The following is a 27,906-nucleotide window of genomic DNA, read 5'->3' as shown; positions in this document are numbered from 1 at the left end:
GGGTGCCGTGGGCGGGTCCAGTCGGCTGGAGCCTCGTGGAGGCTGAGGTGAGTTCTAGAGGTTCGCGGCCGCGGCTGAGCCTCTTTGTTCCGCAACTCGTGTTTGGCTGATCCTGGCTGCGGCCTGCGTGCTGTCGGCAACGGCCGAGGCGGGGGTATTTGGGGAAGGTCACTAGGGTGGGGGGGGACGCCACTGACTGCAGGCGCCCCCATCGCAGTACTTGCGAGCAGCTTGGCTACTCCCGCGGTTGGCGCGCGCGGAGGAGAGCTGCCTGACCGCACGTGTGCACGGGCTCGCCTGAGGATGATCCGACAGTGTAGACGGTGTGCGGAAGCCCCCTTCGCCCTCTCCTGACTGAAGACTTGGTTTAGGGATGTGTGACAGGTCTGTTTCCACCTTCCAGGCCTTGAGTGCATCACAGAAACGGTTTATTGGGGGCGGGGCGGGGAGCTGTGTGTTTGGAAGCAGGGATGATGAGGTCTCGGAGGAAGGTCAGGTCGTGAGCTCTTTCGAAAAGGTGGCGAGATCTGTGCAAGTTAATCAAAAGTGACCAGTGCCACGTTGTATGGAAGGTAGTTTAAATATTGGGGCAATGAAAAAGGCTTCGAGAATTGGGTTCACCGGAAGGAAATGGGCCTCAGAGGATAACACTGATTAAAATAGGTAGAGGAGAGAATTCTATACGGTGTTCTAGGTGAGCGTAATAAAAGCAGTCACAGGACAAGGAAAGAAACCAGCCAGCCTAACTAACAAGAGAAGACTATTCAAAAATAAGGAGGCACAGATAGAATGAGTTTTGGGAAACTGGCAAACGATTTAGCCCTTTCAAGGGCTATTGAGTAGCCCTTGAAATTGGAAAGGATTAGTCGGTAGTATTCCGATTTTTAAATGAAAAGAGTGAAAAACAGAGAGGCAGAGGTGTTAGGTGGAAAACTAGTGCAGTAGCTCAGTGATAAAGAGCTGGAACTGAAAGTGCTGGAAAGAGAGGGATCCTACTGCAGAGAAACAATCAGGTAGAGTTGACTGACGAAAGAGAAATAGACAAAGACAAGCAGTTTAGCATAGTGATTAAAAGCAGAAATTTTGGAGTTAGCCTGGCTGGACTGGAATCTGGCTTTGGCACTTAACTATCTGAATGATTTGGCTAGCTATTTAGCATCTCTGGGTCTAGGTTTTTTGCCTGTAAAATGGAAATCAAAATAATAACCTGCCTCGTAGCAATTATTTGGAGAATTTTTTACACTTTTATTTACAATGTGCTGGATGCTTTTCTAAGTGCCCTGCATGTTAACTCATTAATTACCATATGTAATTGAACTGCATATGTTTACTTAGTTATATACATTTAGTATTTCAGTTACCATATTGAAGCACTAAGTCTTGGCTGCTCCAGTAATTTTTATTAATGAGCCAAAGTTTATTACAAGGTTGTGAGTCTGAGCAGCTGGGAAGATTGTGTTTTAGAGTCAGAAAAAATGAGAGGAGTTCAGGAAGTAAGGTAGATGTGGTTATAGATGTGTTAAATGTGATACTACAGGTATTCAAGTGGGGATGTCCACTAAGTATTTGGAACTCTATAAATAGTGTTCTGGAAATAGAGATGTGTGAGTCCCTGGGCCCAGGCATGGCTATATGAATTCGCCAAGGAAACTACTGCAGGAGGAGGTGGTAGATGGCCAAACTCTAACGTGAGGAGCAACTACAGTTAAGAGGTTGGAGAAATTGGGGAAGAATTAATCAAATGACCTAGGCTTAGAGTGTTATCACCATGTTAGTATTATCTTTTCTTGATTTTGTAATTGGTTTTATGTTAGTTTATGAGAAAAACAATGAGGCCAGTAAGTGATTACTAACAGAAAATATTAGCAGAGTTGAGACTGAATATTTTTCTGTTAAAGTAGACTAAAATAAGCAGCTTGTAATCAGAAAGAAACCCTATAGAGATAAGCCAAACAACAACAAAACAACCTAAAGAAACAGCTCCCCCCCCAAAGGCTATAACTTCTGTAATCTTGTGTTTTTTAAATTGCATGGGTGTTTTGAGGTATGCTTTTCACTTTTTCATGTTGAAAGCTGACAAGATTGGCTCATTATCAACTCCTTCACCTCTTGCTCTTTTATCCATAACCAGCATTTTCAGTGAATTTGGTAAAAGTGCAGAAACGATGGCCTCTTTCAAACATAGTAGGCCAAGTTGCTCTGCCATTTTTCTGTGCCAGGAGGAGGTGCCTGCTCTATTATTGAAATCCAAGGACAGAACTGCATGAACTAGAACAGTAGTTCTCAAAGTGTGGTCCAGGAACAGCAACAGCAGCATCACTTGGGAACTTATTAGAGATGAAAAATATTAGGCCCCACCCCAGACCTATTGAATCAGAAACAGGTGCTGGGAGATGAGATGTATTCATAAGCCCTCCCAGTAATTTGGATGTATATTAGAGTTTGGGAACCACTGTACAAGAAGGTAAGCACCATGAGTTCAGGGATTTTGTCTTATTCAATATATCTCTAGTGTCTGTAACAATGCCTGTCTAATTAATAGGTTTATAATAAATATTCATTGATAAATATGTTCAGTCTCATGCTGCCAACCTCAGTGTAAAAATTTTGGTGCTGGTTGAAAGGGCAGAAGTGAATTATTCAGCTGCATTGAGGCTACAATGTCAGATATTCATGAGGTGGGCATGACAGTTTGAAAGTTGAGAAGTGAAGGATTGATTACATAATGAGTCAACATTGGATAAAAAATAAAGATGTCCAGGTATTTTTAAATCAGTGATTTGTTCAGAATGAATAAAGTTAAGTCACAAGTTACATGATTTTAACCACATGATAAACAGTTCGTATTCACTAGCCTAGCAGAACCAAGACACCCAGAGAACTGCATTTTCTTTGTTTATATGCACAGATTGCCTCACCTGTGGTATCATACATCATAACATGGGGCTCACCAAGCAGTACCTACGCTATGTTGCTAGTGCGGTCTTTGGCCTGATTGGCAGCCAAAAAGGTAATATTGTCTTTGTGACACTTCGTGGTGAGAAAGGACGCTATGTGGCAGTACCAGCCTGTGAACATGTTTTCATCTGGGACTTGAGGAAAGGAGAGAAGGTGAGCCAAAAATCAACTGAGTTGATATTGATTTATGAGTATTTGAGAATGGAGAGGCAGAGGTGGGAGGGCTCTAATTTACCATGCATGGGTTTTTTTGTGTATGTGCCCTTGGAAGAGAAATCTTTTCCCTTTGGGTCTAGATAGTCAAGCATCAAGTTCCTTTGTGTTTTTCTCCACTAAATTCTGAAAATCACAACCAAATAGGAGCTTATTTCGTACGTCTATTTGTAGGAATATTTATGGGTCGTTATTTGTAGTCATTATTTATTACTGATCTATTTTTCTCTACTTTACCAATTGTATTTTTCAGGTTCTACTTATACTCATAGCCAGTTATAAAATATTAAGCATTTAAAAGGAGTACTACTCTGCTATGTTGACAGAACCTTTTTCTTAGTTATAGAGATGAGGCCCAGGGGTTACTAAACTAGGCTGTCATAATCTGACTCTGAATTCCCTAAGTTCACTGCTTCTGCCGTATCACATGTAGGCATTTTGATCTTGTCCATTCATTATGTAACTCTGAAGAGATACTTCTTTGATACTTGGCACTGCCCAGAGTCCCTTGGGGATAAGACCGCTGTAGTACTCTGTTGTCATGCAGATTGGTTTGCCATAAAATTGGGCTCAGTTAAAGCAAGAATGCATTTATAACTCTTTATTGAAAATCATTTAGTGTTGTCCTAGGATAAAGACTTAGTAATTTATTTCATTGCTTGGGGAATTTTTGCACGTATTATGCCAATGTGAAGCTTTGGAGAAAATGATTTTACTTTTTCTTGAATATTTCATTACTTAATACAAATAACAATTTCCTATATCTAACAACTTGAGATGGATTGTGAAGTTTCATTATTATTCATAAAAATTTCCCTTGTTTACATGCTTAACTCCTCTACATTATTTTTTATTTTTACAATTTTAGATCCTCATCCTTCAGGGGCTTAAACAAGAAGTCACTTGCTTGTGCCCCTCCCCAGATGGGCTGCACTTAGCTGTTGGTTATGAGGATGGGTGTATCCGCATCTTCAGTCTCCTGAGTGGGGAAGGAAATGTGACCTTCAATGGACACAAAGCAGCTGTCACTACCTTGAAGTATGATCAGCTAGGAGGCAGACTGGCATCTGGGTCCAAGGTGAGACTGTGAATCAGGGACCCAGTCTTTAATATATTAAAGGGGTATAAGGATTATGCTCAAAGGGGTTGTTCACAATAATTTTTGGGTGAAACAATAGGCTCTCAATGTACAAAATAGTATAGATGGTAGAAATAGTGGTGAGGATGGGTGTAAATTGGGAGGTTCATTTTGTTTCCTGTCATATTCTCTAGTAAAAGCCTATTAAAAATAGAAGTAAGACAAAGATACCAATGATAACTATTATAAAATATTATGGAAGTGCTACCCAAAGCAGTAAAACAAGGGAAAAGAAAACAAAGACTGGAAGAGATAAAATGACAATCATTTGCCATTGAGTTCTGTAAAAGCAGTGGCTTTCCTATATCCCAAAAGCTGTAAGTTAGAAAATAAAATGTAAAAAAATTTACTCACAATAGAATGTTGAGTAACAGACATAACAATACCATGAAATTTTACTGAAGAATGTAACAGAAGACTTTTATAGAGGCATAAACCATGTTCTTGAATGGGAAGATAAGGTACAGGAAAGATACTAGTGTTTTCTAATTAATTTATATAGTTAAAGCAATTTATATAGATATCCCAAAGGTTTTTACTGTTGTTTAGAATTTGACCAAGTGATTTTAAAGCACATATGAAAAAGTGAATTGGAAACACAAAATTTGAGGAAAGAAGAATAGTAAGAGGGGGATTTCGTATAAAATAGTGCTTAGACAATTGGCTATTTGGGGAAAAACTTTAAGTTAAAGCTTTGCCTCATGCCATATACCAAAATGAGTCACAGATTAAAGACTTAAATATTGGAAAAATAGCATGTAAAGTAAACTAGAAATATGTAAGTATTTGATATCAAGGTAGAAAATGATTTTAAATATTTACAAAGGAAAGAGAAATTATAAAGGAAAAGGTTGATTTGAATACTTAAATTTAAAATATTTATACATTAAAAAACAAATTAAAAGTCAATGAAAAAGGGAAAGTAATATTTTCACTATAAAAAGAAAGGATTAATATTCATCTGTTAATAACCTACAGTCAAGTAAAAGATAACACCCAAAGATAGAAACAAAAGATATGAATTGGCAACTCAAAAGTGATACACATGGCCAATAATCACCATAAAGCATGTAAAAAATTTTTCATTAGTATTCATAAATGTAAATTAAAATAAGTATAGAGGCTCAATATTTTTTACTCATGAAACTGGCAGTGGTTTTTGAGAAAACTGACAATACCCAGAGTTCAATGGATGGTAAAACTAACCTTATCATACAAATCCCTGGTAGTTCTAAAGATTTACCCAACCTAGAGATCATTTTGATGGTGTGAATCAATAACTTTTAATATAAACATACCTTTTAACGTAAGAATTTCCGAGTTTAGTATTTATTCTAATCAGAGATATATAAAGAGATTTATTTACAAGAATTTTCCTTTCTGAATATTTATAGTGTCAGAAAACTGGAAACTTCCTAAAACTCTAAAATAGAAAATTTTTAAAATATAATATATCCTTAGGATTGATCATTATATAAGCATCAAAAGTAAGAACACTTGAATGGCATGGAAATAATATAAATGAAAAAAAGGGGGAGGTTACAAAATGAATAATGTGAACTGAGTTTTCTAATAGGAAAATAATAATCTGGATATATACACAAAGATTGGAACAATATAAAACAAAAAATATGTGGTGATTATTCCTAGATGGTGGAATTAAGGCCAGTAGTGTTTATTCCTTGCACTTTCTGTATGCTTTCCCAATTTTCTACAAGGACTATGTATGGCCTTTGTAATAATTAAGTCCCATTGTTTGTCAAGTTAGGCCTTATGTGGTAAAGAAAGTTATTTTTTTTTGTATTATTTGATCCCTTTAGGACACAGATATTATCGTGTGGGATGTGATCAATGAAAGTGGCCTATACCGTCTAAAGGGGCACAAGGATGCCATCACACAAGCATTGTTTCTACGAGCAAAGAATCTGCTAGTTACTAGGTAAGGAAACAATGGTTTCATTTCCAGTTCTTTTCTAGGTGAATTCTTTGGAGAGCGTTTCACAGAGGGAACTTGTATCATTCCGTCCTCCTTTCTCCACATTGTGCTTATGCTCATGTACTAGCTTCCTCAGTATAAAGCTACCCAGAATTAATTATAGCATTTTAAAATTCCCTTTTCTGATTTGTCATTCTTTTCTCCTGGTATCAGCTATTCTTAACCTTTTGACACACGTGTTATAGGATGAGCTTTTTCTATTTTCTGGATCCCTGGAAGATTAGGAAAGCAGATTGTGGAGCAGTGGGCAAATGTGAATACCAGGTGTTTAATTTCACCTGCCTTTTGAGGAGAGATGTACTTTATAGGCCTTCTGAATATCCGTTAGGTTGAAGCATTTGAAATTTCCCTTTGTGTAGGTCAAAAATGATCAACTATCAACAACTTCATATGTTCAACCTAATAATTATTATTCCTAAAGAATGGTCTCTAGGAAAGGCTGGGATCTTAAGGTTTCCCAAGCAGTAATGAGAGGAACCATAGTAATGAGTCAGAAAATGTTGTAGAGGACCAATGCTATACCAGTGGTGGATTTGTTCCTGTGGGATAGGATACAGGTGTGTTAGTGTGTCTTGCTCAGATAACACAGATTCTATGAGAGAATGATTCTATAGTTCTAATAGAAAATGTGTATATTACAGCTTGTGGAATGTAAAGGAAAAGAAATAACACTGTAAGGTGGGGTTATATGGGATGGACTTTGTAAATCAGGTTTTCAGGGGTTATTTTTATTTATTTGTTTGTTTTTCCAGTTTGATCATGAAGGAGTATGGTATTAGATTTATATTAGTGAAAAGGCAGGGAAGAGGCATTTGAGCAGGTAGAGTAGACCCCATTGGCAGGGAGGGATTATGTTAGGGGGTTAAGACCCAATTAATGGGAGGTTTTGAGAATGGTGCTAAAGAGTCTGATTTTGATTCTATGGGAAACATTGAGCTAATGTAAATTTTAAAAATTGGGATATCTGGCAGTAGTATATTAGGTGGGATGAGAGAATAGCAATGGACAAAGATACCTGATGAGAAGATATTAAGATAATCCAGGTAGTAGGACTTAAATTCAGGTTTGTATGCAGAAATGGACTGGAAGGAGTCAAGACTTAGAAACTCCACAGAGTAGGTGCTTCCAGGACACAGAGACTAGCTGGATGTGGGAAACAAGGGAGTGGGAGACATCTAAGATGTTTCCGTGTTAGACCGTCTGCAAGAATGGCAGTGCTGTGTTGATGGCAACCCGAAAGGAAAGCATGATGGATCAAGTTCTGTGTCCTTTATACTCTGAATTCAGTCATTTTTGTGCTTACTGATGAAACATTTTCTGCATGAGAATAACTGCATGGAGAGTTAGGATTTTTGCTTTTCAGCAGAAAGTTTGGGTAGAATAGGAGCTTTAGACATTATTGCTATATATCATCTTTTTAAAGCAACAAATGAATCCTTGAACTCCCTGTTAGTTGAATGATTCTTTTCCTATTTCTTCTTTTAGTGGGAAAGATACCATGGTGAAATGGTGGGACCTTGATACCCAGCACTGCTTCAAAACAATGGTTGGCCACCGAACTGAGGTATATGTAGGATCATGGGCCCAGGGAAAGAATGGCAAGGCAAAAAGGAAAAGGTGGTTTTCTTCTCTGGCGCCCTTTTTTTTTTTATCCTGTTTTTTTACTGCTCACAGTAATCATCATATGCCATCTTGAGAGACAGTGAGGTTGGTTTGGTGGAAGCAATGCCAAGCATTGGAGCAGATACAGCTGCTCTGGCATTTAGTCAAAATTGGCCATGGATAGTTTTAAATCCATGAGCGTCATCATTTTTAAATAGTAAGTATCCACCTTTATTATTATAGGAAAGTTTAATGATACTGTGTGTGTATAATGTCTGGCCCCATGACAAGTAAACAGCAAATTGTAGCTGTTTAAATTGTAGTTACCTGGAGATAGATGTATTCAGTTGAGTTCAGGGATTGTTTGACTCATTTTTGCATCCTCCTCAGTGCTTTATTCATAAAAGCCTTTCACAAACATAATATCTGGAATTAATGAGGAGAAAAAGTTTAAATGTTTCGATTTGATTTGCAACAATATTATTATTTTCATTGTTTAATTTCTGGGTAGTTAAAGCTGAAAGTTACGCAATAGACATTAATGGGACATCTTTTATCTGCTCGACACTGCTGAAAGCAAAGAACTAGAAGACTTAAAATCATTATTTGAGTGGATTCTAGTTAGGATTTATGCTGAACAGCCATTATACAAATTTGGTGATAAGAAGTTAGAGAGAAACTCTTAATATCATGTAAGCAACAATTTCACTTCAGGCCATTTTTTTCTCTGTAAAAGTGAGATTTCTGTTAGTGCATTTTGAAAGGTTTGCCTTAATATGCCTTTTCTTTGACTTTGAATTGCCAAAGAAATTTCACTACAGTGTACTTTTGGAACATCACATTATATAACCTGGAATCTCTTAAAAATCATTTAATTTGAATCTTGTTATACTCTATAGGTATGGGGGTTGGTTCTGGTGTCAGAAGAAAAGCGACTCATCACTGGGGCCTCAGACAGTGAACTGAGGGCTTGGGACATAACCTATCTGCAAGAGGTAATTACTTTTTTTGGATCATGGGCAATGTCATGTTTTAATAGTTTTATAGGCTCATTGTGTTTAGAATCAGATGTAATTATTAAGTTCTTCACATAGTACTAGAAGGAATTCATAATTACATTGATAACCTGCAGTTTTTAAACAAAGGTTTTCTTCATTGTATGCTTATTGCCCTCACTTATTTTAGCTGAGAGGAGGGGTAGCTTTAGGCTTACAGCTTCTGGTAATGCTAATGTTTTGGTTTGTGGCATTCTTAGCCTGATACTGCTGGACCTTTGGGTGTCCATGGATTGACTTCAGAGTACCTATGAACCTTTCTCCTCAAAAATCTATGTAGGATTTATGTGTTTAAAAATATGTATATTCTGAGAAGATCCATAATTTTTTCTCAGATACTCAAAGAATTTGTGTAGAAAAAAAAGGTTTATGGACCTTAGGTTTAGCTAGAGTTAGGTGTGTGATGTTGTATCCAGTAGCCATTTTGATGGGTTCTAAATTAATAGGTGAGGGTTTTTCTTTTTTTTGTTGTTTAAGGAGAAAATATAACCTTTCTTGCAATGCCTTTGCAATTCCTAATGCCATTGTGAATCTTTCCCTTTAGAACATGGTAGACCTTTCACCTAAGAACAGAGAAAGTTTTAAAGTTAATGAAGAGTGGGTCATTTTTTTCACTACTATCGCTGAAACAATAGTCCTTCTACTGTAGAAAGTTACTGGAGATAGTATAATGAATAATGTTTGTTTGTATATGTTATTGTCAGTTTTTAATAAATATTTGTACCTGTCTAGCCATGGAAGAGATTTGATCAGAGAGATAACTGAATGGAAGCTATTAGTGGCCATAGGAATGGTTTCAAAGTCATTAGGGTTAAGAGTCACTTCCTGGAACATGTTATTTCAGCTTTTATTTTCCCATTTTTATAAAACAGATCGAGGACTTGGAAGAACCAGAGCCCAAGAAAATCAAAGGATCTTCTCCTGGAATACAGGCCACTCTTGTAGCAGAGGATGGGACCGTTGAGATGGATGAAGCTCCTGAGGATGTAATTTGTCTTTTTTTTTTTTTTACTTTTAATCTTTAAAGTTGAATAGTGGGAAAAATGAGAATTGCAGATTGCAATTCTTGTCATTATTTTAGGGAATATTTTTGTCACCTACATTTATTAGAGCTATATCCTTTCATAGGTTTAGCAGAACTTACATTTAACCTTCTTCTCTTGCTGCTTCTGTAGCGAATCCTTTCATGCAGAAAAGCTGGTTCCATAATACGAGAAGGAAGAGACAGAGTTGTGAACCTCGCAATTGACAAGACAGGCAGGATTCTTGCTTGCCATGTAAGTACTTAGGAGAAAATAACAAGGAATGGGCTGTTCCTTTCAGATACTCATTCTTCTTTCCTATTCAGTGTAGAGATGAATTTTTTAAATCATGTTAATAATTCATTATAGGATAATAACTGGACCTATAATCCCTAGCTTCTCTCAGCATAACAACAAAAAATAATTTGTTTTATTTATTTTTTATTATTAACAACTATTTATTAAAGGCTGGCTTTTCTAAGCAATTTAAAAGCATTTAACTCCTTGTTTGGTATTCAGAGAAATGTTGTGAGTAGGAAGTGGTATCCCCCATTTTACAGATGAGACAACAAACCCAGAGAGATTACGTTGCCTAAGGTATTACAACTAGTAAGGGAAGAAAAAACAAATATTATTGTTTAGTTGTTACTGATAATAAGCTAAATTACAAATTGCCTCTCCTCTCACATCAACCTTTTGCTTTTCTAGGGAACTGATTCTGTACTAGAAGTGTTTTATATCCTTTCCAAAGAGGAAATTCAGAAGAAAATGGATAAGAAGATGAAGAAAGCTAGAAAGAAAGCAAAGTGTGTTTTATTAATATTTGTTAATAGTGAAGCATCCTAGGTGGGCCACATGTTACTGAAAAAAACTGACTTCTTTAAAGAAATATTTACTCTATTACCAGTTCCTATTAAAAGCTAGAGAAGACCAAGTTTATCAAGTCTCAAAGAGATAAAAAGTCAACTGATTTGGCAAATCTTTTGAGAGTTACTCTGGTTTATTTGACATGGTTGGATTGTTAGGTGTGGGTTAATGAATTTTTTTTTAAGTCCTGAAGTTAGAAAAGTATGCCAGAAACATTTCAGTGGAATCATTTGAATTACAAAGACTTGTTCCAGGAATTTGTTTGAGTTGTTGCATTCAGAATCCATTTTTTGAGGGAAATCTATTGAGTGAAATAATACTTTATGACACTGTAGTTTAGAAAGCATTTCCACACTCACTGCACTGTTTAGTTCTTATTATAATCCTTTGTGGTTAAGTGACTTTCCCAGAATCACACAGCTTGTTGGTCCTGGGGCCAGATTTTGAACTCAAGTAAGAGCAAAGGTGCTTCTAAAAAGATGATATCGTGATACTTTTTTTTTCTCCTCTAGGCTAAGTTCTTGCAAAGGGGAAGAGGAAGACCTTGAAATCAATGTAGAAATGTCTCTGAAAGATGAAATCCAAAGGGTGGCTAATATTAAAACTTCTGCCAAAATCAAGTGAGTAAAAATAAATGATCTGAAATTAGAGAAATAGTAAGCTACAAAGTAATATTGGCTTCTTCATGCTATTTGTAAGCTGTCTGTTTGAAGTGTATATTTGGAGGCAGTGATTGTAAGACACCTGTATTACACTTTGCTTCTATTGCCCTCACTGTGGGCCTACTTATTATCTCATATTTGGATACTCAGTATGCAGAGTGCTCTTATTTGTAAACTTTTTTGTATTAATATTTATCCAAACTTCATATAGACTGAGGACATTGTAAGGCCTTTCCCCTAGAAAAAGTTAACCTTGTGAGCAAAGATGGTAACTAGAACATTTATGATTTTCTCATGCAGATCCTTTGACCTGATTCATTCACCCCAAGGAGAGTTAAAGGCTGTCTTCCTGCTGCAAAACAACCTGGTGGAATTGTATTCATTAAATCCGTTCTTGCCTACTCCTCAGCCTGTCAGGACAAACAGAATCATCATCGGGGGTCATCGCAGTGACGTGCGGACTTTGTCATTCAGCTCAGACAATATTGCTGTCCTTTCAGCAGCAGCTGATTCCATCAAGATATGGAACAGGTTTGTGAAATGATGTTTCCTATAGCTTTATCCAGTAGTAGTTTCTTTCCTTTGAAATATTTTTTGGGTCCTCTTGATGGTTAGTTATTAGCTTCTTAAGGCCCTAAGTACAATTCTCTCAAAATATATCTTCAGTGCATTTTGCTGTGGAGTTTACAGTAGAAAAAGTTGCCTTTTTAAATTTGGTGCAAAAAAATGCAAACTTACTCCATGTGTGGAGCTTGTAGCTGTCCTTGGCTAGAGAAAAACACACAACTATACAGCCTACTCTTTAAATTAAAACACAAAAAACAGTAGATTTTTAGTAATGCCCAATGATTTTACCCAAATTTCTAGATGATTATTTCACACCTTTCCCTCCAGTACCTCTAACACCTTTAAGCTGAGACCCTGCTTCCTAGTTCACTGAAAAAAATGGAAGCATCTAGAAGAGAACATTCATATGCTCCTATTATATTTGCCAATTTATCTGTGTCTATATCCATGTAATTTTCTTTCCTCATTACTATGTTGGTACTCCTAACCAAAGCTGACCACAGCTTGTATTCGATGTCTTCTCTCCTCTTTTAGCAATTTTCCCATGAGCATGCACATGTGTAATAATATCTCCCATCTTAAAAACGATAATGATCTTCTCTCAACCCTACATTACTCTCTGGTTACTGCTGAGTTCTCTGATTTCTTTTCTCCATTCTGTCTTCATCTGTCTCCCATCAGGCTTTTATCCCTATCATTTTACCAAAATAGTTCTTGGCATGTCATCAGTGATCATGTTTCTAAATCCAGTGATCTATAAGCTTCATTTCACTCTCTCGAATTGATAACTTTCTCTTTTTGAAACACTTTCTTTGGTTTTCATTATTTCCCCTTTCCTTGCTGGCAGTTTCTTCTCAGTCCTAGCTAGATCCTTCTTATCTTTATGTCCTCTGTTAGAGCGCTTCAAGGTAGAGTCTTTGGACCTTTTCTCTATCTAAACTAACTTTATGTGGACTCTAGTCATGTAACTTTCTGTATATGATGACACACAAATTTATATCTAGTTTGAATCTCTACCTTGAACATCATCAGACTGACATATCCAAATTGTTTGTATCACCACTCAGATGTCTAATTAAGCATCTCAAACTTTTATATTTTCCAAACCAAATAAAGATCTTCATTTCTCCAAAAATCTCCCCACCTGCTATTCCTGCAGACTTCCCATCTTAGTAAAGAATTACTTCCTACTATTTGTTCCAGCCTAAATCCTTGAAGCCATCCTTCATTCTTTCTCAAATCCCATATCCATCCAGTCCATTAGCAAGTCTTACCAGCTCATCCTACACTTCTCACCACCTGCACTGCCACCACCCCAATTCACACCACCCCCATCTCTCATCTGGATTATCGTTAATACCCCCCGACTGGTCTCCCTGCTTCCTTGCTTGCCCCTTTGTAATCCATTCTCAACACAGTAGCCAGTGTAATCTTTTTATAAGGGAAGTTAGAGCACTTCCAATAGTTCCTTCTCACTGTAAAAGCCAGTGTCCTTATAGTTATCTCTTACTACTCTATGCTTCACTAAAGCCAGCTGGCCTTCTTGTTATCCCTTAAACACAGTAAGAATGTGCCTGCCTCATGGCTTTTGTGCTTCCTGTTCTTTCTGCCTAGGACCTCTTCCCCATGAATCTGTAGGTTTTTTCCCTGTCTTCTTATCAGATGACATTCCTGTCATCCTTTCCCTACCCCTTGCACTCTTCATCCCCTTTACCCAGCATTGTGTTTCTCCGTAGCATCTACTATTATCTGATATACCAAATATTTGTGTATTTATCATTCCCAAAGAATGTTAAGCTTTATGAAGTTGGGGACTGCTTCTGTTTTATCCACTGTTAAATCTCCAGCACCTAGAACAGTACCTGGAGTGTTGTGGGCATTTGGTAAGTGCTTGTTGAATGAAGTGGGTATCTCATATATATCTGTTGAATAGATGAATATTTATGGTCCTATAAAATGAACTTGACTTGTAGGGATGTGTAATGATATTCTGATTTGACTTGCAATCCTTCAGGCTCACTTACTTTTTGTAATGGCATATTGGGCTCCGTGGAGCCCAGCAGATACTTTTCTCTACCTTGCTATTGTATAATCTCTGCTCCATAGAATTACGAGGTCCTTACAAAGATAAAAAAGTTTGGTGGTGTTTAACATTTTCTCTTTTGACTGTAATTGGGTCTGAGCCAAGGGTTTTTAAGACTTTTGTCTTCCCTCGGTTGATCTCTGCATGGCTAAGTGTGCGTTGAAACGTACACACTGACCTGTAAGATGGGGAAGCAGGTTCTCTTAACGTGAGTTCTCTATTCCTTCTTTCTTCAGGTCCACACTGCAGTGTATTCGCACGATGACCTGTGAATATGCACTTTGTTCATTCTTTGTACCTGGTGATAGGCAGGTGGTTATAGGAACAAAGGTAAATTGAGATGTTTTCTTGGATTTCTGGGGCTTTTCTACCTAATATTCTTAGTTGTTTGAGAAATCTTCCTTTTTAATATCGGGAATGTATTAGAGCTAGGTAATATGGGAGGATATTAGTTCATTGACCTTTTTTGTGGGTTTTTTTAAGTTTCATTTTCTTCATTTATTAAAAATTAAACCATATGTCAAATTATGAGGGAGAAAATTAAAATCATGACCCTGAGATAAATATCATTGATATTTTGGTGATCAACCCTGCATCATTTTATGGGCCCATATGTAATTGTGTTTTAATTAATGATAAAATATAATAAGTACCTAGCATCAGGCTTGGCAGATAGAAGCAGTCAATAAAGCCAAACTGATCAAGTCCTCATTCCTAGTTGCTAATCACATTGGGAGACAACCATGTGGAAATAAGCTATGTGGATTTGAACCTAGATTCTCTCCTTTAGAAAATGAGTAATTTGGGCCAAGTCACATAACTTCTCATAGTGTGTTTCTTCATCTATGTAATGAGATGACACTTACTTTTTGACAGCAGCTTTTGCATCCAGTGGACATACTTTTGAATCCAGGCTCTGCCACTTACTAGCTATGTGACCTTTTGGGCAAATTACTTAACCCTGTTAGCTTTGGTTTTCTCATGTAGAGTTATGTTAATCTACTTCACTGGGATGAATTATGCAAACCACTTAGTACAGAGACTGGCCTATAACAAATAACTAGTAGAGAATAGAGCTAGTAGAAGAGGCAGTAGCAGTAGCACTAGTGGTGAGAATAAAGTGGAATAAGGTCTGAAATGTTTTGAAAAGTGCTTTACAAGTATCTGTCATTATACCCATAAACCAATGCCATATGTGCATGAATTTTATTAGAAAACTTATGTATTACAATGGATATTTCTTGCCCAGCAAAAAGTATAAAATAGGCTAGAGAGATTTTAGGGTCAATGTCAGGGAAATTGTATTCATATTTCAATTAAGTTTCCCTCATTATTCATTCTTTCAACAAAGTTCACCTGCAATTTGCTGTTGAGAAAGCATTTTGCAAATTACTTTGAAGACTACATGACTAAAATGCAATTCCTGGCTAACTTTCTGTGCTAGGCAGTTAATGTACATTATCTCATTTAATACTCACCATCTTAGTGACCTTGGTGATATGAACTCCATCTTACAGATGAAAAAATAGGTTCATGGGGTCACAAAGTTGGAAAGAGGCAGACTAGGACTCACGTCTGCTGGCTTATGCTTTTTGCACTGTATTGTGCACAAGCTCATCATAGAGCAACCTTTGCCTCTGTGTGTGTGTTAACATACTGACACCATGACCATGGCATATACAGGCCTCTAAACAGGAATCATGGAGTGATTGTTTTCTATGCCATTCTGATCTATTTATTTATTTTAGTTCATTACCCTCCCTAGCATTGTAGGTAGACCTCTATTTCTCGTTGCCAGTGTGTTGTAGAGGAGGAAACCAAGACTAGATGGGGAAGAGTTAGTTAAGCCAGTGAGTGACTATAGAGGATAGTTCACTTAAAAGGATTGATTAAACTTTAAAGGCAGTTGGGGATTTAATAGCATTTAATCAGAAAGAGAATACAGAGCATGGAATGTGGGCTCTATTTCCTAAGCAGTAGATCACATTGTTGCTGCTTGGTTGTGAAATCTTTTCTAAATTGTGCAGGCAAGAATCATGGAGGTTGTAGGTATGCTTACTAGAACTGTGCTCATTTTGTGTTTTCCTAGACAGGAAGGCTGCAGCTTTATGACTTGGCCTCAGGAAATCTGCTGGAGACAATAGATGCACATGATGGAGCTTTATGGTCCATGTCTCTCTCTCCGGATCAGGTAACCAAACCAGATTTAAACCTCTGGACTTCAGCCCTCTGGCTACCTTTGCCAATTCTTGTATCAGGTTTTACTGCTGCTAAGAAAGACTTCTCTCAGGGTTTCTTTAAAGAAAGCCTATTTTTTGGTCTAATCTTTAGATTTCACATATGATGCCTTCTCATATATACCTGGTATTATGAATAGCTGTCATTATGAAATGAATTCTTGTTCAGCTGCTTGGTCACCAGCAACATGACTTCAGATTGCTTACTCATGATTTTTTTTATCAGTCGTTTGTGATACTTCTTAAGGTGGAATATTCTTTTGGGCAACACAATGCAGAGAGTGGAGTATACTTTTCTGTTCTCCTTTTTGTCCAAACATCCATGATGATATAAGTCTAGTATTTTAAGCAAATATGTCAGACTTTATGAGTCAATAAATGCATGCTTTCCTTCAAAGGAATCACCCTGGAGAACTGTATGCTTATTCTAGTAATGATGCTGTTGATAAGACATTTTGAGATTTTTTTTTTTTTTTTTTGACAATACCTTAAGAATTTTTTGTCCATTTATTTGAATATTCTCAATGGTGGAAAATTTTTACCCATTGAAAGCAGATCTTAGTTTTGGAAAAAACTAACTCTGGAGTATAGAGTGGTTAATGCCATTTGGGATCCAAACAAAACAACTGTGATTTTAAGATAATAATAACATCTTGCATTTGTAGAGTGTTCTGTCCTTTTCATAAACTACGTGGCCTTTCATTTCAGCAAAACTAAAGATCATAGAAAGACTGTTTCTGGTGTTATAAATCTATGAGATGGCAGAATAGACACCTGAGATACAGTTTTCTGATACTGGAAAACAGTTTCAAAATGTTTTAAGCTGGGACGTTGCAGGAATAAACTTATAACCTTCTGAGGTGAATTCTTTGAACAGACTTAGATTATCTATTCTATGTATAATTGTCACAACTAGTTTTACTGCTTTATAGCCAATTCTTTTGACTCTCGTCACTTAGGTAGAACAAAAAACTCCACCGTGTTCACTAAAAGCTTTTCTTCCTGAGGCTAACAAGAGTATAACTAGAATGTTTCATTATCATCTCTGTTTATGTTAGTCTGTGGTAGGAATTCTCAAGTAAGGCCTGTGGCAGCAGACCCAAAAGAGTACTGAAAGGGTTTAGGGAGAACCACATTTTTCTTAATTCTTACCCCATGCCATTAAAGAAAAAAAAAATGTTTTTTTACACTATTTTGATGTGTCTTAGCAAGGTTTTTATGCTAAAATAATTTTTAACTGAAATGTCATTTGATTTTCAGCGTGGCTTTGTGACAGGTGGTGCAGATAAATCTGTCAAGTTCTGGGATTTTGAGTTGGTGAAAGATGAAAATAGTACCCAAAAGAGGTTAGTAGACATCTTTTGTGTCCATTTTTTTTGGAATGAAAATGGGGAGCCATTGAATGGCTTGTGTCTCTGTTGTACTCTAGAGAGTTAGGAATCATATGTGTTTGTATACTGATTTGTTTATCTTTTTCTTGATGTTTTCTGTGGTGTTAGACTTTCTGTGAAGCATACTCGAACCTTACAACTGGATGAAGATGTTCTGTGTGTCAGTTACTCTCCCAATCAAAAGCTGTTGGCTGTGTCTTTGCTGGACTGTACTGTGAAAATTTTCTATGTCGACACTTTAAAGGTATAGTGATTCTGCCTGGGAATGTTTTCTTTCTGACTAGCCTTAAGAATTTAGGTTAAGACTATAAAGAAGTGGCCTTGACTGTGCCCAGCAGTAGTATGTTTCTAAAAATTTGTGTGCAAATCAAAGCATTGTAAGTGCACTAGAGAAGCTAGCATTTTTAAAAAAAATTCCAAGGTTCATAAATTTTATTTAAAGTAAGTTATATTTTACATGTTCAGAAAATCTTGTGGACAGAAAATTTTGTCACAGTCATAGTAAGAGCATTGCTATGTGTCCTAGGCAATGATTTCATACTTGACTATACATCAGGATAGTCATTTGGGTTGCTTTTAAAACTATACATTACTGGGTTTTACACCCAGAATTGGTAGGACTAGGATGGGCTTGGGAATATTTTTGAGAGACAAGTGCCCCGGAGTCTTCTCAGTGAAGAGATCAGAGAACATCTCTGTGCCATATTCTGACTGAGGCAGTAAGCTCCTGGGAGCCTCCTTTCCTCCACTACATTGCAGTATTCTTGGCAAGTGCATGCAGGGTCTGTATAGTGGACAAAAGTACTCTTAAAAAGCTGTCTTTAGTGGCTTAATTGTCATCTTTGAAAGTATAGACATAAGGTAGTCCAAAAATGTGTTTAGTCTTGTATTCTATACATTTTAGACCCAAATGTAATAAATTATACTTATATTTCATAGGCAGACATGAATTATTTATGTTCTTTTTTTTCAATGTTTAGTTTTTTCTCTCACTTTATGGACACAAACTGCCTGTTATATGCATGGACATCTCTTATGTAAGTAAAGTTTAAATAGTGTCTAGTAACAAGTTGTCTTTTCTAAAGCACACACTTTCTTAGTTCTTGGCTCGCTGTTTTCATTTTAGAGTATTTATTTTTATCATTTTGTTGTATATCTGATTTTCTCCAAAAAGTTACAAATTTATATGTTATATCTTAAATATATATGTTACTTTCAATGTTTTCAGAATAATTTTACAAATATCTCAGTTAATCCTCATTAACTGCCAAATTCTACTTTGTTGTCTAAAATACTCTCTAATTGGTAGAGTACCCTAGAATATTAAAGATTTTCTAAAATGTATTCCCTTTTGTTCTGAAGGATAATATTGGCAAGGAGGAAGGAAGTAGGCTTTATATTTGGTTATTTATGGTATCTTGCACTATGTATACGTTTAGTCTCTTAACTAAAATTTTTTCCAATGTCTAGTTATGATTAGGAGTAAATTGTATATTTAAAAACAATGTCTATTTTATGTGAAAGGAATTGGCCTCACAGCTGTCTGTGATCAGTGCACTAATAGTTAAGTTACAGTGTTAAACATTTCTAATTTTTTTGTTATGTTAACAACCATTTGAACCAAACTTGGAAATAGGAAAGATACTAGAAATAATGATAGAGAATGTGGGATACAAGGCTAGGTCATAAACATTCTAATAGATTCCGAAGTAGCTCTGTAGATAAAAGTAAAGAATGAAATGTTCTTAGTAGAGAGATGAAATAATTTTTTTTTTTTTGGCTTTCTTACACTGTTTTTGAAAGAAATGGGTTAAGCATTCTGGTTAGGTTTTATTTATCTAACTTACAGAATTCAGATATCAAGTAATGTTTTACTTCTGTTTCTCATAGGATGGAGCACTAATAGCAACTGGGTCTGCCGACAGAAATGTGAAAATCTGGGGTTTGGACTTTGGGGACTGCCACAAGTCTCTCTTTGCACATGATGACAGGCAGGTGTAGTCTTTTCAAAGGTCTACCTTGGAGTCACCTGTAAGCAGCATTTCCCTAGAGCATTTATGTCTATTATTGATTGTTCTCAGACAGTGATAAATTCAAAGTTCTAAAATATAGCCGGACACTTAAGAACTAGCTGGTGAAAAGCTATTTATGTTTGTAAGACTCATTTTACTAACGTGGAATTTAATGACATTTGAATACTCCTCTCACTTTTCAGTGTGATGTACCTACAGTTTGTACCCAAGTCTCACCTCTTTTTCACTGCTGGGAAAGACCGTAAGATTAAGCAATGGGATGCGGACAAATTTGAACACATACAGACTCTGGAGGTAATCTCTTGCCTGCTTCGCTTGCTTGGTACTTCAGAATGTTCCATTACCTGCTAATATAAGCAGGTAGCAGTCCATGAATGAGCTATTCTTACTTGGGTTTTTGTTTTTGTTTTTTTTCTCTAGGGGCACCACCAGGAAATATGGTGTTTGGCTATAAGCCCCAACGGAGACTATATTGTATCATCATCCCATGACAAATCTCTGAGACTTTGGGAGAGAACAAGGGAGCCTCTTATCCTTGAGGAAGAAAGGGAGATGGTAAAAACTTCAGGCTGGTTACAAATATGCTTGTGTGTAACTGACAGGCTGTGCCAGTTCAAGTTTTTTGTCTAGTGCAGTCATACCTCATTCTGTGCAAGTTCAAGAACCCACGGGAGATGTTTCCAAGACCATTGTCACACATTTCAGAAGTTAGGCAGAGACAAAGATGCCATCAGGGGATTGTGTTTCAAAAGAAGCAGCTCCTCACTGTCTCATTTCTCTTTATATGAAGAGTATGTTTTTTTCCTCTCAAATTAACTCATATCTATCTTGTGGCAGCAAAGGGAAGCAGAATATGAGGAGAGTGTGTCCAAAGAAGACCAACCAGCAGTAAGTAAATTTTTTGGGATCCTGAGATTATGACTTATAATTATCTTATTGAAATTTACTATAATTTCAAGAATTTCTAATAGAATTAGAATTGGGGCTGGATGCCAAAGGCCTCACCAGCTGATATGAGGAAGAATCTCTGTGTTCCTTTTTATTCAACTGCATATCCTAATTTTGTGGGACAAGTGATTGACCAAATTTGGTATTGAATAATTGTCATTCTGGCTTTTTTTTCCTTAAGGAGGATTTAGGGAATTATTTAGCTCACTGTAGGACAAAAATAAAAATCAGAAAAAATGTGAGAAATTGGACATTATCTTTAAACATTTGCAGGATATTATTATGATCATACATAGAAACTGCTTAACATAGTGTCTGGTCCTTACTAAGTACTCAATTAACGGTAGCTAATAACATTGTGTTATCATTTTCATAAAATAATAAATAATGCTTATTCTATGGATGTAAGATAAATTTATTGGCTCTTTAACACTTGTTGACGATATTGGTCAAGGATCTCTTTGTTTCTGGCAGGTTCCAGGGGAGACTCAAGGTGACAATTACTTTACTGGAAAGAAAACTATTGAAACAGTCAAAGCAGTAAGTTAATGTAGAAGGTAGTATCTCATTTTTTAATAGGAATTCAACTTCTTAGTAAAAATCTTATTCTGTATTAACCAAATAGCCATTTTATGGCAAAAGGTTGATGAAATTTAAAGATGGAGATCATAACTTCTGATTTTTTTCCATTGGAACCAAGGACAAGAGTAGTCCTGAATTTGATCAGTGCGTGTTTGATTTCTAGAAAGAAAAGCTTGATCTCCTTCTGAAAGTTAGGTAGCACCTTTCAGGTGTTCCTGGGAAATGCCTTATTCAAGATGTCTAGATGTGGTCTCATCTGAGTCCATGACATTTAGTCTCCTCTCTGTAAATTAAATAAAAAAAGAAAAGAAACCAAAGATGTCTTTAAATGCTGTTAGGCACTGTATTGGCACATCTTTATTAAACTGATTCAGGCTACTTTGTTAGGCAAATTTCTAGTCAGGCCTTCCAGTTGTAGTATCCTGGGATGATGGAGTATGTTGCAATGACGATATCCTTTGTCATCACTCGTGTAGGCTGAGAGGATCATGGAGGCTATTGAACTATACCGAGAAGAAACTGCAAAAATGAAAGAACACAAAGCCATTTGTAAAGCTGCAGGGAAAGAGGTAAGATTGTACATTGTTATGCTCTGGGAAATATTTATAAATAGAATTCCCGAGAAGAAAACACTGTTTCAGGTTTATATTGATTAAGATCAGGATGTTAGATAAATGCAGTACTATCTTTTCTAACTCAAATATTTATTGGAAGAAATCAAGGAACTATGGGAGGAAGAAAACTTGGTTGAATAAAAAGAGGACAGGAAATTATAGATTGGGTTGATTATTGTATTGAGTAGAAACTCATGGTCCTACTTTAGGGTTTAGGAGGCAGAGTAACTCATTTTAGCTAAAATGCATTGTCCAAACTCATTCACGAGTACTTTAGAAACTAACAGGCCTTCTAATTCTTTTAGATTATTTCAGTTTTTAGGATCTCTTTTCTCTTTTCAAAATTGTAAAATACTGTTAGCTCCCTGTCTGTGACAAGCACTACCAAAGTCTCATTTTTTTAATGACTTGATTTATTAATTTCTTCATAGGTTCCTCTTCCCATCAACCCCATCCTGATGGCTTATGGCAATATCTCAGTGAGTAGAATGTCGAACAGTTTCCCCTTGGTTATACAGAGATTGCTTTCAAGACAAGACAAGAGAGGAAGTGAAGAAGTGTTGTTTGTGGGGATATGTTGGCAAATACTTTGCTTTAAAAATCTCTTGCATCTTGCCATCCTCTAGGATATTTTGTTTTTCAAAAAGGACCACTTTAGCATAACTTCCCAAGCCAGCCTTTTTGGTTGGACTGACCCAGCATTCTTCTGTTTTCTAGTGCTTACTTATGTTCAGTATAAAAGGCCCTCTGAAGATTTTATTCATCTAAATGAACTTTGGAATAAGCCTTTGGAGGAAAAATTGCCATAAATCAGATAAGATAAAGGAAGAGAGGGGGAGAGGAATGGGAGAATGTTATCTATTAATAGCAGTCTCTAATTACTTGGATGTCTCCTTCATCACAATAATCATGTGAATCAGAGTGTCTTCATTTTATAGTAAGGAAGCAAGTAACATAGTTGGTAAGGGGCAGAGCTTGATTGTAAACCCAGATATGGCTAACTCTAAGCCCAGGTCAGTCTTGCCATTTTAGAACACTTGAAGTGAGAGAGAAGGGTCCCTGTTTTTTCAGGAGATGGAAATTAGAGAGCATTAGTAGAAACCAGCCAAGATTAGTACTAATGGTATCATCTTTCCTTTATAGCCTTCAGCCTATGTATTAGAGATTTTTAAAGGGATCAAGTCAAGGTGAGTCCTAGTGCACAATTATTATAATCTATCAGGTAACATTTATTAAATGCTTATCTGAATGTGAAATAAATAGAAATTATAATTGATGGTTATCTTCCTTACAGGTTTAACTATGTCAAAGTTTTGATGAAAATAATTTATTGTAATGTTTTTATCAAGTACTAGAACTAGAAGGCTCCTTCTAAAGTATGAAGGGAGATACTTTTAAGGACAAATGTTGTCCTAGCCTATGCTTGTTCTGCTCCCTGCGCTCAGTTCAAACAGGGCAGTCTGGCAGGACACACAGTAATCTCCCTCTCAGTTTAGGAGAGCTGTCCTAAGAATAGGGCTGGCTCTCAAAGGCACGAGAGGACAATTTAAGAAAAAAAAGAAGTAAGAAGAAAAAAAAAGAAAAGAGAGGGAAAAAAAAGGACAAATGAAGGGCAGTAGCTTATGTTGCAGGTAATGAAATAATATATAATTCAATCAGAAGTACCAACTGTTAACAATTTTTGTTGCATTATTTCCTTTGCTTTATTGTTTGCATACATAAACAATTAGAATCATATACAGTTTTGTATCCTATTCTTTTTCACATATTACCTGAACACATTCTTCAAAAACACATCAAGTTAATTCAAAATAATAAAAAGTTATTGTACGAATAACTACAATTGGATGTTGCATTTGTTTCTCAGTTTTTGCTATTATCAATAATGCTTCAGTGAACACCTTTATAAACACAAATCTTTGTCATCATTATTGATTATTTTTCTGTAGAGTCCTAGCAGCATAATAACTGATCAGTGGGCATAAGCTTTTTGAAGGTTTATATTGCCTAATTACTTTCTAGAGTGCTTGTACTGATTTTTACCAGGCTTTTAAAAATTTTTTGCCAGTTAGTGCTATTGTATTATTTTCATTTCTTTTGATTATTAATAATGTTAAAATTTCAGCATATTTGTTGATCATTTGTATTTTTTCTTGTGATTTTTAGTTCTTTCTTTTTGCTCCTTAGTAGTTTAGTTACTGGTTTTTAAGAATTCTTTATGTTCTTTGTCATAAATCTTTGGAATAATGTTATATTTGTGATTTGCCTTTTGATTTTATTTATCAGTTTGACCTACTGAAGGTTACCATTTTCATAATAAATCACAATATCTATATATATTTCTCATAAGAAATAAATAAGACCTGAGGATGATGAAACTTTACTAATGTAAAAAAAAATTGATTAATGGAGGTGCAATAAATTCCAAAATGAGAAGATTCTGTGTCTTAAAAATTTAATTTTTATTAAACTAATTATTAGATTTGTGATCCCAATTGAAAGCTTCTTAAGATTTCTAATTAGAATTGATGAAGTGATGTTAGAGCTAGTTCTAGAGGGAGCTAGTCTTCTAGATTAAAAAGCTATAAAATTAGCAAAATTAAAATAGTGCAGGATTGGTATCAGGATCAGTCAGTCATTTATCATTATAGACTCAAAAGCCCTGAAACACATTCTGTCATATATAAGAATTCAATATATGGTAAAAGAAGTATCTTATAAGGATGGAATATTCAACAAAAGCCTTTGGAGAAATTGCTTATTTGGAGGAAAACAGATTTCCCCACCATGCCATGGACCAAAATGCATTCCAAATGGATTAAAATATTAAATATAAAAAACAAAATTTTGAAAAGAGAGAATCATCTAGAATACAATGAATATTTAAACTTTAAATGGGGAAGATCTATAAGTATAAAATCAGTAGAAAAAAATAATACTGGAAAAGATTTAAAAATTGACCATGCTAAGAAATGTGACATTTTCCATATTTATTTTTTCTTCAGTGAGCTGGAAGAATCTCTACTTGTGCTGCCTTTTTCTTATGTCCCAGACATTCTTAAACTCTTTAACGAATTCATTCAGCTGGGCTCGGATGTTGAACTTCTATGCAGGTGCCTCTTCTTTCTCCTCAGGTAACATCCTTTTCCAAAGAATACCATGTCTATTCAGCTTCTTTAGTACCTTAACTGAAGCTGTCGGCACTTTGGGATTAAGAAATCTTGTTTCAGTTTCAGAGACTGAATTTTAGCTCTTTTTGACATAAAATGTTCTTATCCTTTGGAATCAGTCTTGCCTTTAAAACAAGGATAATGATGACCCACTTGTTTGAGTAATATGTGTTGGTACTACATTGCTCAGGAATGCCTACTCATTCATAGGTCTCTAGGTTGCAGTCACTAGCTCTGGTTCTAGTGTGTTTGTCTTAAGCCAATTACTGAATGGTCAGTTTGCCTCATTTGTTGTTTCTTTCTGTTTAGTAAGCTAACTGGTTTTGTTTATCCTTATAACAATATTTTAAGGAAATGAGTTTATATCTCCAGATCTCTATAGGTACACCTGGAAACACAGGGGCATATATAGAGGTAAACTAAGGAAAATAAAGAGAATATGTTCATTAGGCTGTTCTTAAATATGAAGAATTCTTTGTTAATATGCAATTGAGAAGAATATATGTATAAAGGCTTAAGAATATAGTCTTCTACTCTCTGACCATCATTTACAAGCTGTTATAGCAGAGAACAGGAGTAGAGACAAATTGAACATTCATTAAAGTATTGTTATAAAGACAAAAACTGGTCAGCTAATGCCAAATAGTTAACGAATTGACTAAATAGGTTATTTGGTGAATTGGTCTGTTTTTATGATTCTTAACCCTCCATTCCTTATTTTTCTATCAGGATACTAGCAAGAGAAGAACAATCATATGTTTACATTATTCTGTTGTCATAGTCATGATTTTGGTGAAGTTGTAAAGACAAATTCATATTTAACAATATTAATAATTTTTTACGGCAATGGCATATGTGCTGTTGAATCAGTGTCACTGGTTCTGTGAGAAACACTGTGAATTCTTATCTCAGAGGGCTATAGGTGGGTAGATACGGCCTGGTCATCAGGGATACATTGGTACTCTAGGTCAGAGTTGGACTCTCCGATGAAAGGCTCTGTCTTTTTTTTGCTGTTAGCTTTATTAGAAATATTAATAAAATTTTTGTTGAGTTAGCATTACTTAGAAGGCTCATTCTGTCTTTGAGCTTTCCATAAAATACCGTTGTCAAAATCTGTGGCCCAGCTCGCAAATTTCTCGGGAAAGAATTAGCTTTTTAAATGAGTTGAGTGTATCATAAGTTTAGGATAGTATTTTAAAACTTGTCATCAAATTGAACTGAATAGTAGGGAAAGAAACTTCTTCTCCTTTTTTTTTTTTTTTTTTTTGCTAAAAGCATTCCTGTACTCCCATGATATGATGAAATGAACCTATTTTTGGTTGTTGTTGTTTTGATATTGTATCTATTTGCTATTTCTAAAAGGAACAGGTAGGGCCAGAACCTCTCTGCAACATGGCTGTTTTGTTTTTCTATTAGGATTCACTTTGGACAGATCACTGGCAATCAAATGCTTGTGCCAGTGATAGAAAAATTAAAGGAAACAACTATTTCAAAAGTCAGCCAAGTCCGGGTAAGTGTCCTTATATAGAGAGATTATAATGAGGCAAAATCCTAGTGTGTATGTGACTTAGAAGTAATATAGTATGCTGTGCTTTGTCTTTAGCATACTGACCAGCCATAAATCTGTATTTAAGCTTGTTTGTGTTGGAACTGGTAGGAATAGAAAAAAGAAACACCAGAAAAATCCTTAGTGAGGGAAGGATGAGTAATAACGTTAACCTGTAACACCTGACTCACGTATGCTGCTATAATGAACTGACATGGGAGAAAGTTTGTTTAATCTTTCTTGTATGCCTCTCCAGGATGTTATCGGCTTCAACATGGCAGGTCTTGATTATCTCAAGAGAGAATGTGAGGCAAAAAGTGAACTTATGTTTTTTGCTGATGCTACTAGCCACTTGGAAGAGAAGAAGCGGAAGAGGAAAAAGAGGGAGAAGTTAATTTTAACATTGACTTAGAACTGAAATGTGGTGTCTTTCTACTTATTCCTTAAAAGGACTTTTAAACCCAAGCAGCAGGAGAGTTGGTGTCATCTTAAAAACACCAAATAACAACAGAAGATCATGTTGCAGAAGATCTCAGGATGTGTTTCCCAGCTTTGCTTTAGGGAATTGCAACATGGGATTATGGGCTGGCTCCATTTCTTGGATTTAAAAAGCATGACTAGTTTAAAAATTTTTCTGCGCCCTCAAGGCTTAAGCCCTGTAGGAGGTGTTGGCTTTATATTCTAGCAGGGAGCAAAGACTTTTTTTAATTAGGTATTTGTCTCATTGGAGTAAAATTTAACATTTCAAAAGTTTTTCCTATTTTGTTTGTGGCAGATGATTTGTTACTTCTTTGTATTTTACCACCTATTGAGACAATCAGGTGGGTGATTGATTGCACTCTGCCCATAAATGCAGTGGCGTGGACTTTTGGAGTTAAAGGACCATAAGAATTATTGACAACAGCCTCCTTAAACTTTAACTCCTGTAAGTTGTTATATCTGTATATGTGAAGATCCTAATTACTGTTTATACTTTTCTGAATAAAATAGTTTCTGATTAAAGAGTAGTCAAACTAAGGTGCCTTGCTGGGCTTCTGAGTAATTAATATACTGAATGTGTGTGTGTGCAGATATATATACAGTTGACCCTTGAGCAACATGGGGGTTAGGGGTACTGACCCCCACCCCCATCCCGCAAAGTCAAAATAACTTTTGACTTCCAAAAAATTTAACTACTCATAGGCTACTGTTGACTAGAACCCATATTACCAATAACATTAAC

At 36.0% G+C, this 27,906-nt stretch overlaps 1 protein-coding gene and 1 non-coding gene across 2 annotated transcripts; both read left to right on the top strand.

Annotated features, from left to right (window-relative positions):
- The first annotated feature begins 20 nt into the window (after positions 1-20).
- On the top strand, positions 21-27,906 carry WDR3 (WD repeat domain 3). Its single transcript, XM_069478904.1, has 27 exons — positions 21-47; positions 2,909-3,111; positions 4,040-4,249; positions 6,130-6,248; positions 7,791-7,869; positions 8,807-8,902; positions 9,835-9,948; positions 10,138-10,239; positions 10,693-10,790; positions 11,364-11,471; positions 11,814-12,044; positions 14,400-14,493; positions 16,253-16,354; positions 17,661-17,746; positions 17,900-18,035; positions 18,772-18,828; positions 19,682-19,782; positions 20,007-20,118; positions 20,245-20,379; positions 20,662-20,712; positions 21,247-21,312; positions 21,831-21,923; positions 22,400-22,447; positions 23,112-23,155; positions 24,974-25,102; positions 26,555-26,648; positions 26,941-27,906. The coding sequence occupies exons 2-27, from the start codon at positions 2,941-2,943 to the stop codon at positions 27,094-27,096; spliced, it is 2,832 nt and encodes a 943-aa protein (XP_069335005.1). The 5' UTR covers positions 21-47; positions 2,909-2,940; the 3' UTR covers positions 27,097-27,906.
- On the top strand, positions 23,376-23,514 carry LOC138391195 (small Cajal body-specific RNA 11). The gene has a single exon (XR_011234807.1). It is a non-coding gene; the product is annotated as a small Cajal body-specific RNA 11 (non-coding RNA).

This window comes from Eulemur rufifrons, chromosome 8 (genome assembly GCF_041146395.1).
Source record: "Eulemur rufifrons isolate Redbay chromosome 8, OSU_ERuf_1, whole genome shotgun sequence".
Classification (NCBI taxonomy): Eukaryota; Metazoa; Chordata; class Mammalia; order Primates; family Lemuridae; genus Eulemur; species Eulemur rufifrons.
Note: the sequence above shows the minus strand (reverse complement) of the source record. Positions and strands in the feature narration are given on the sequence as shown.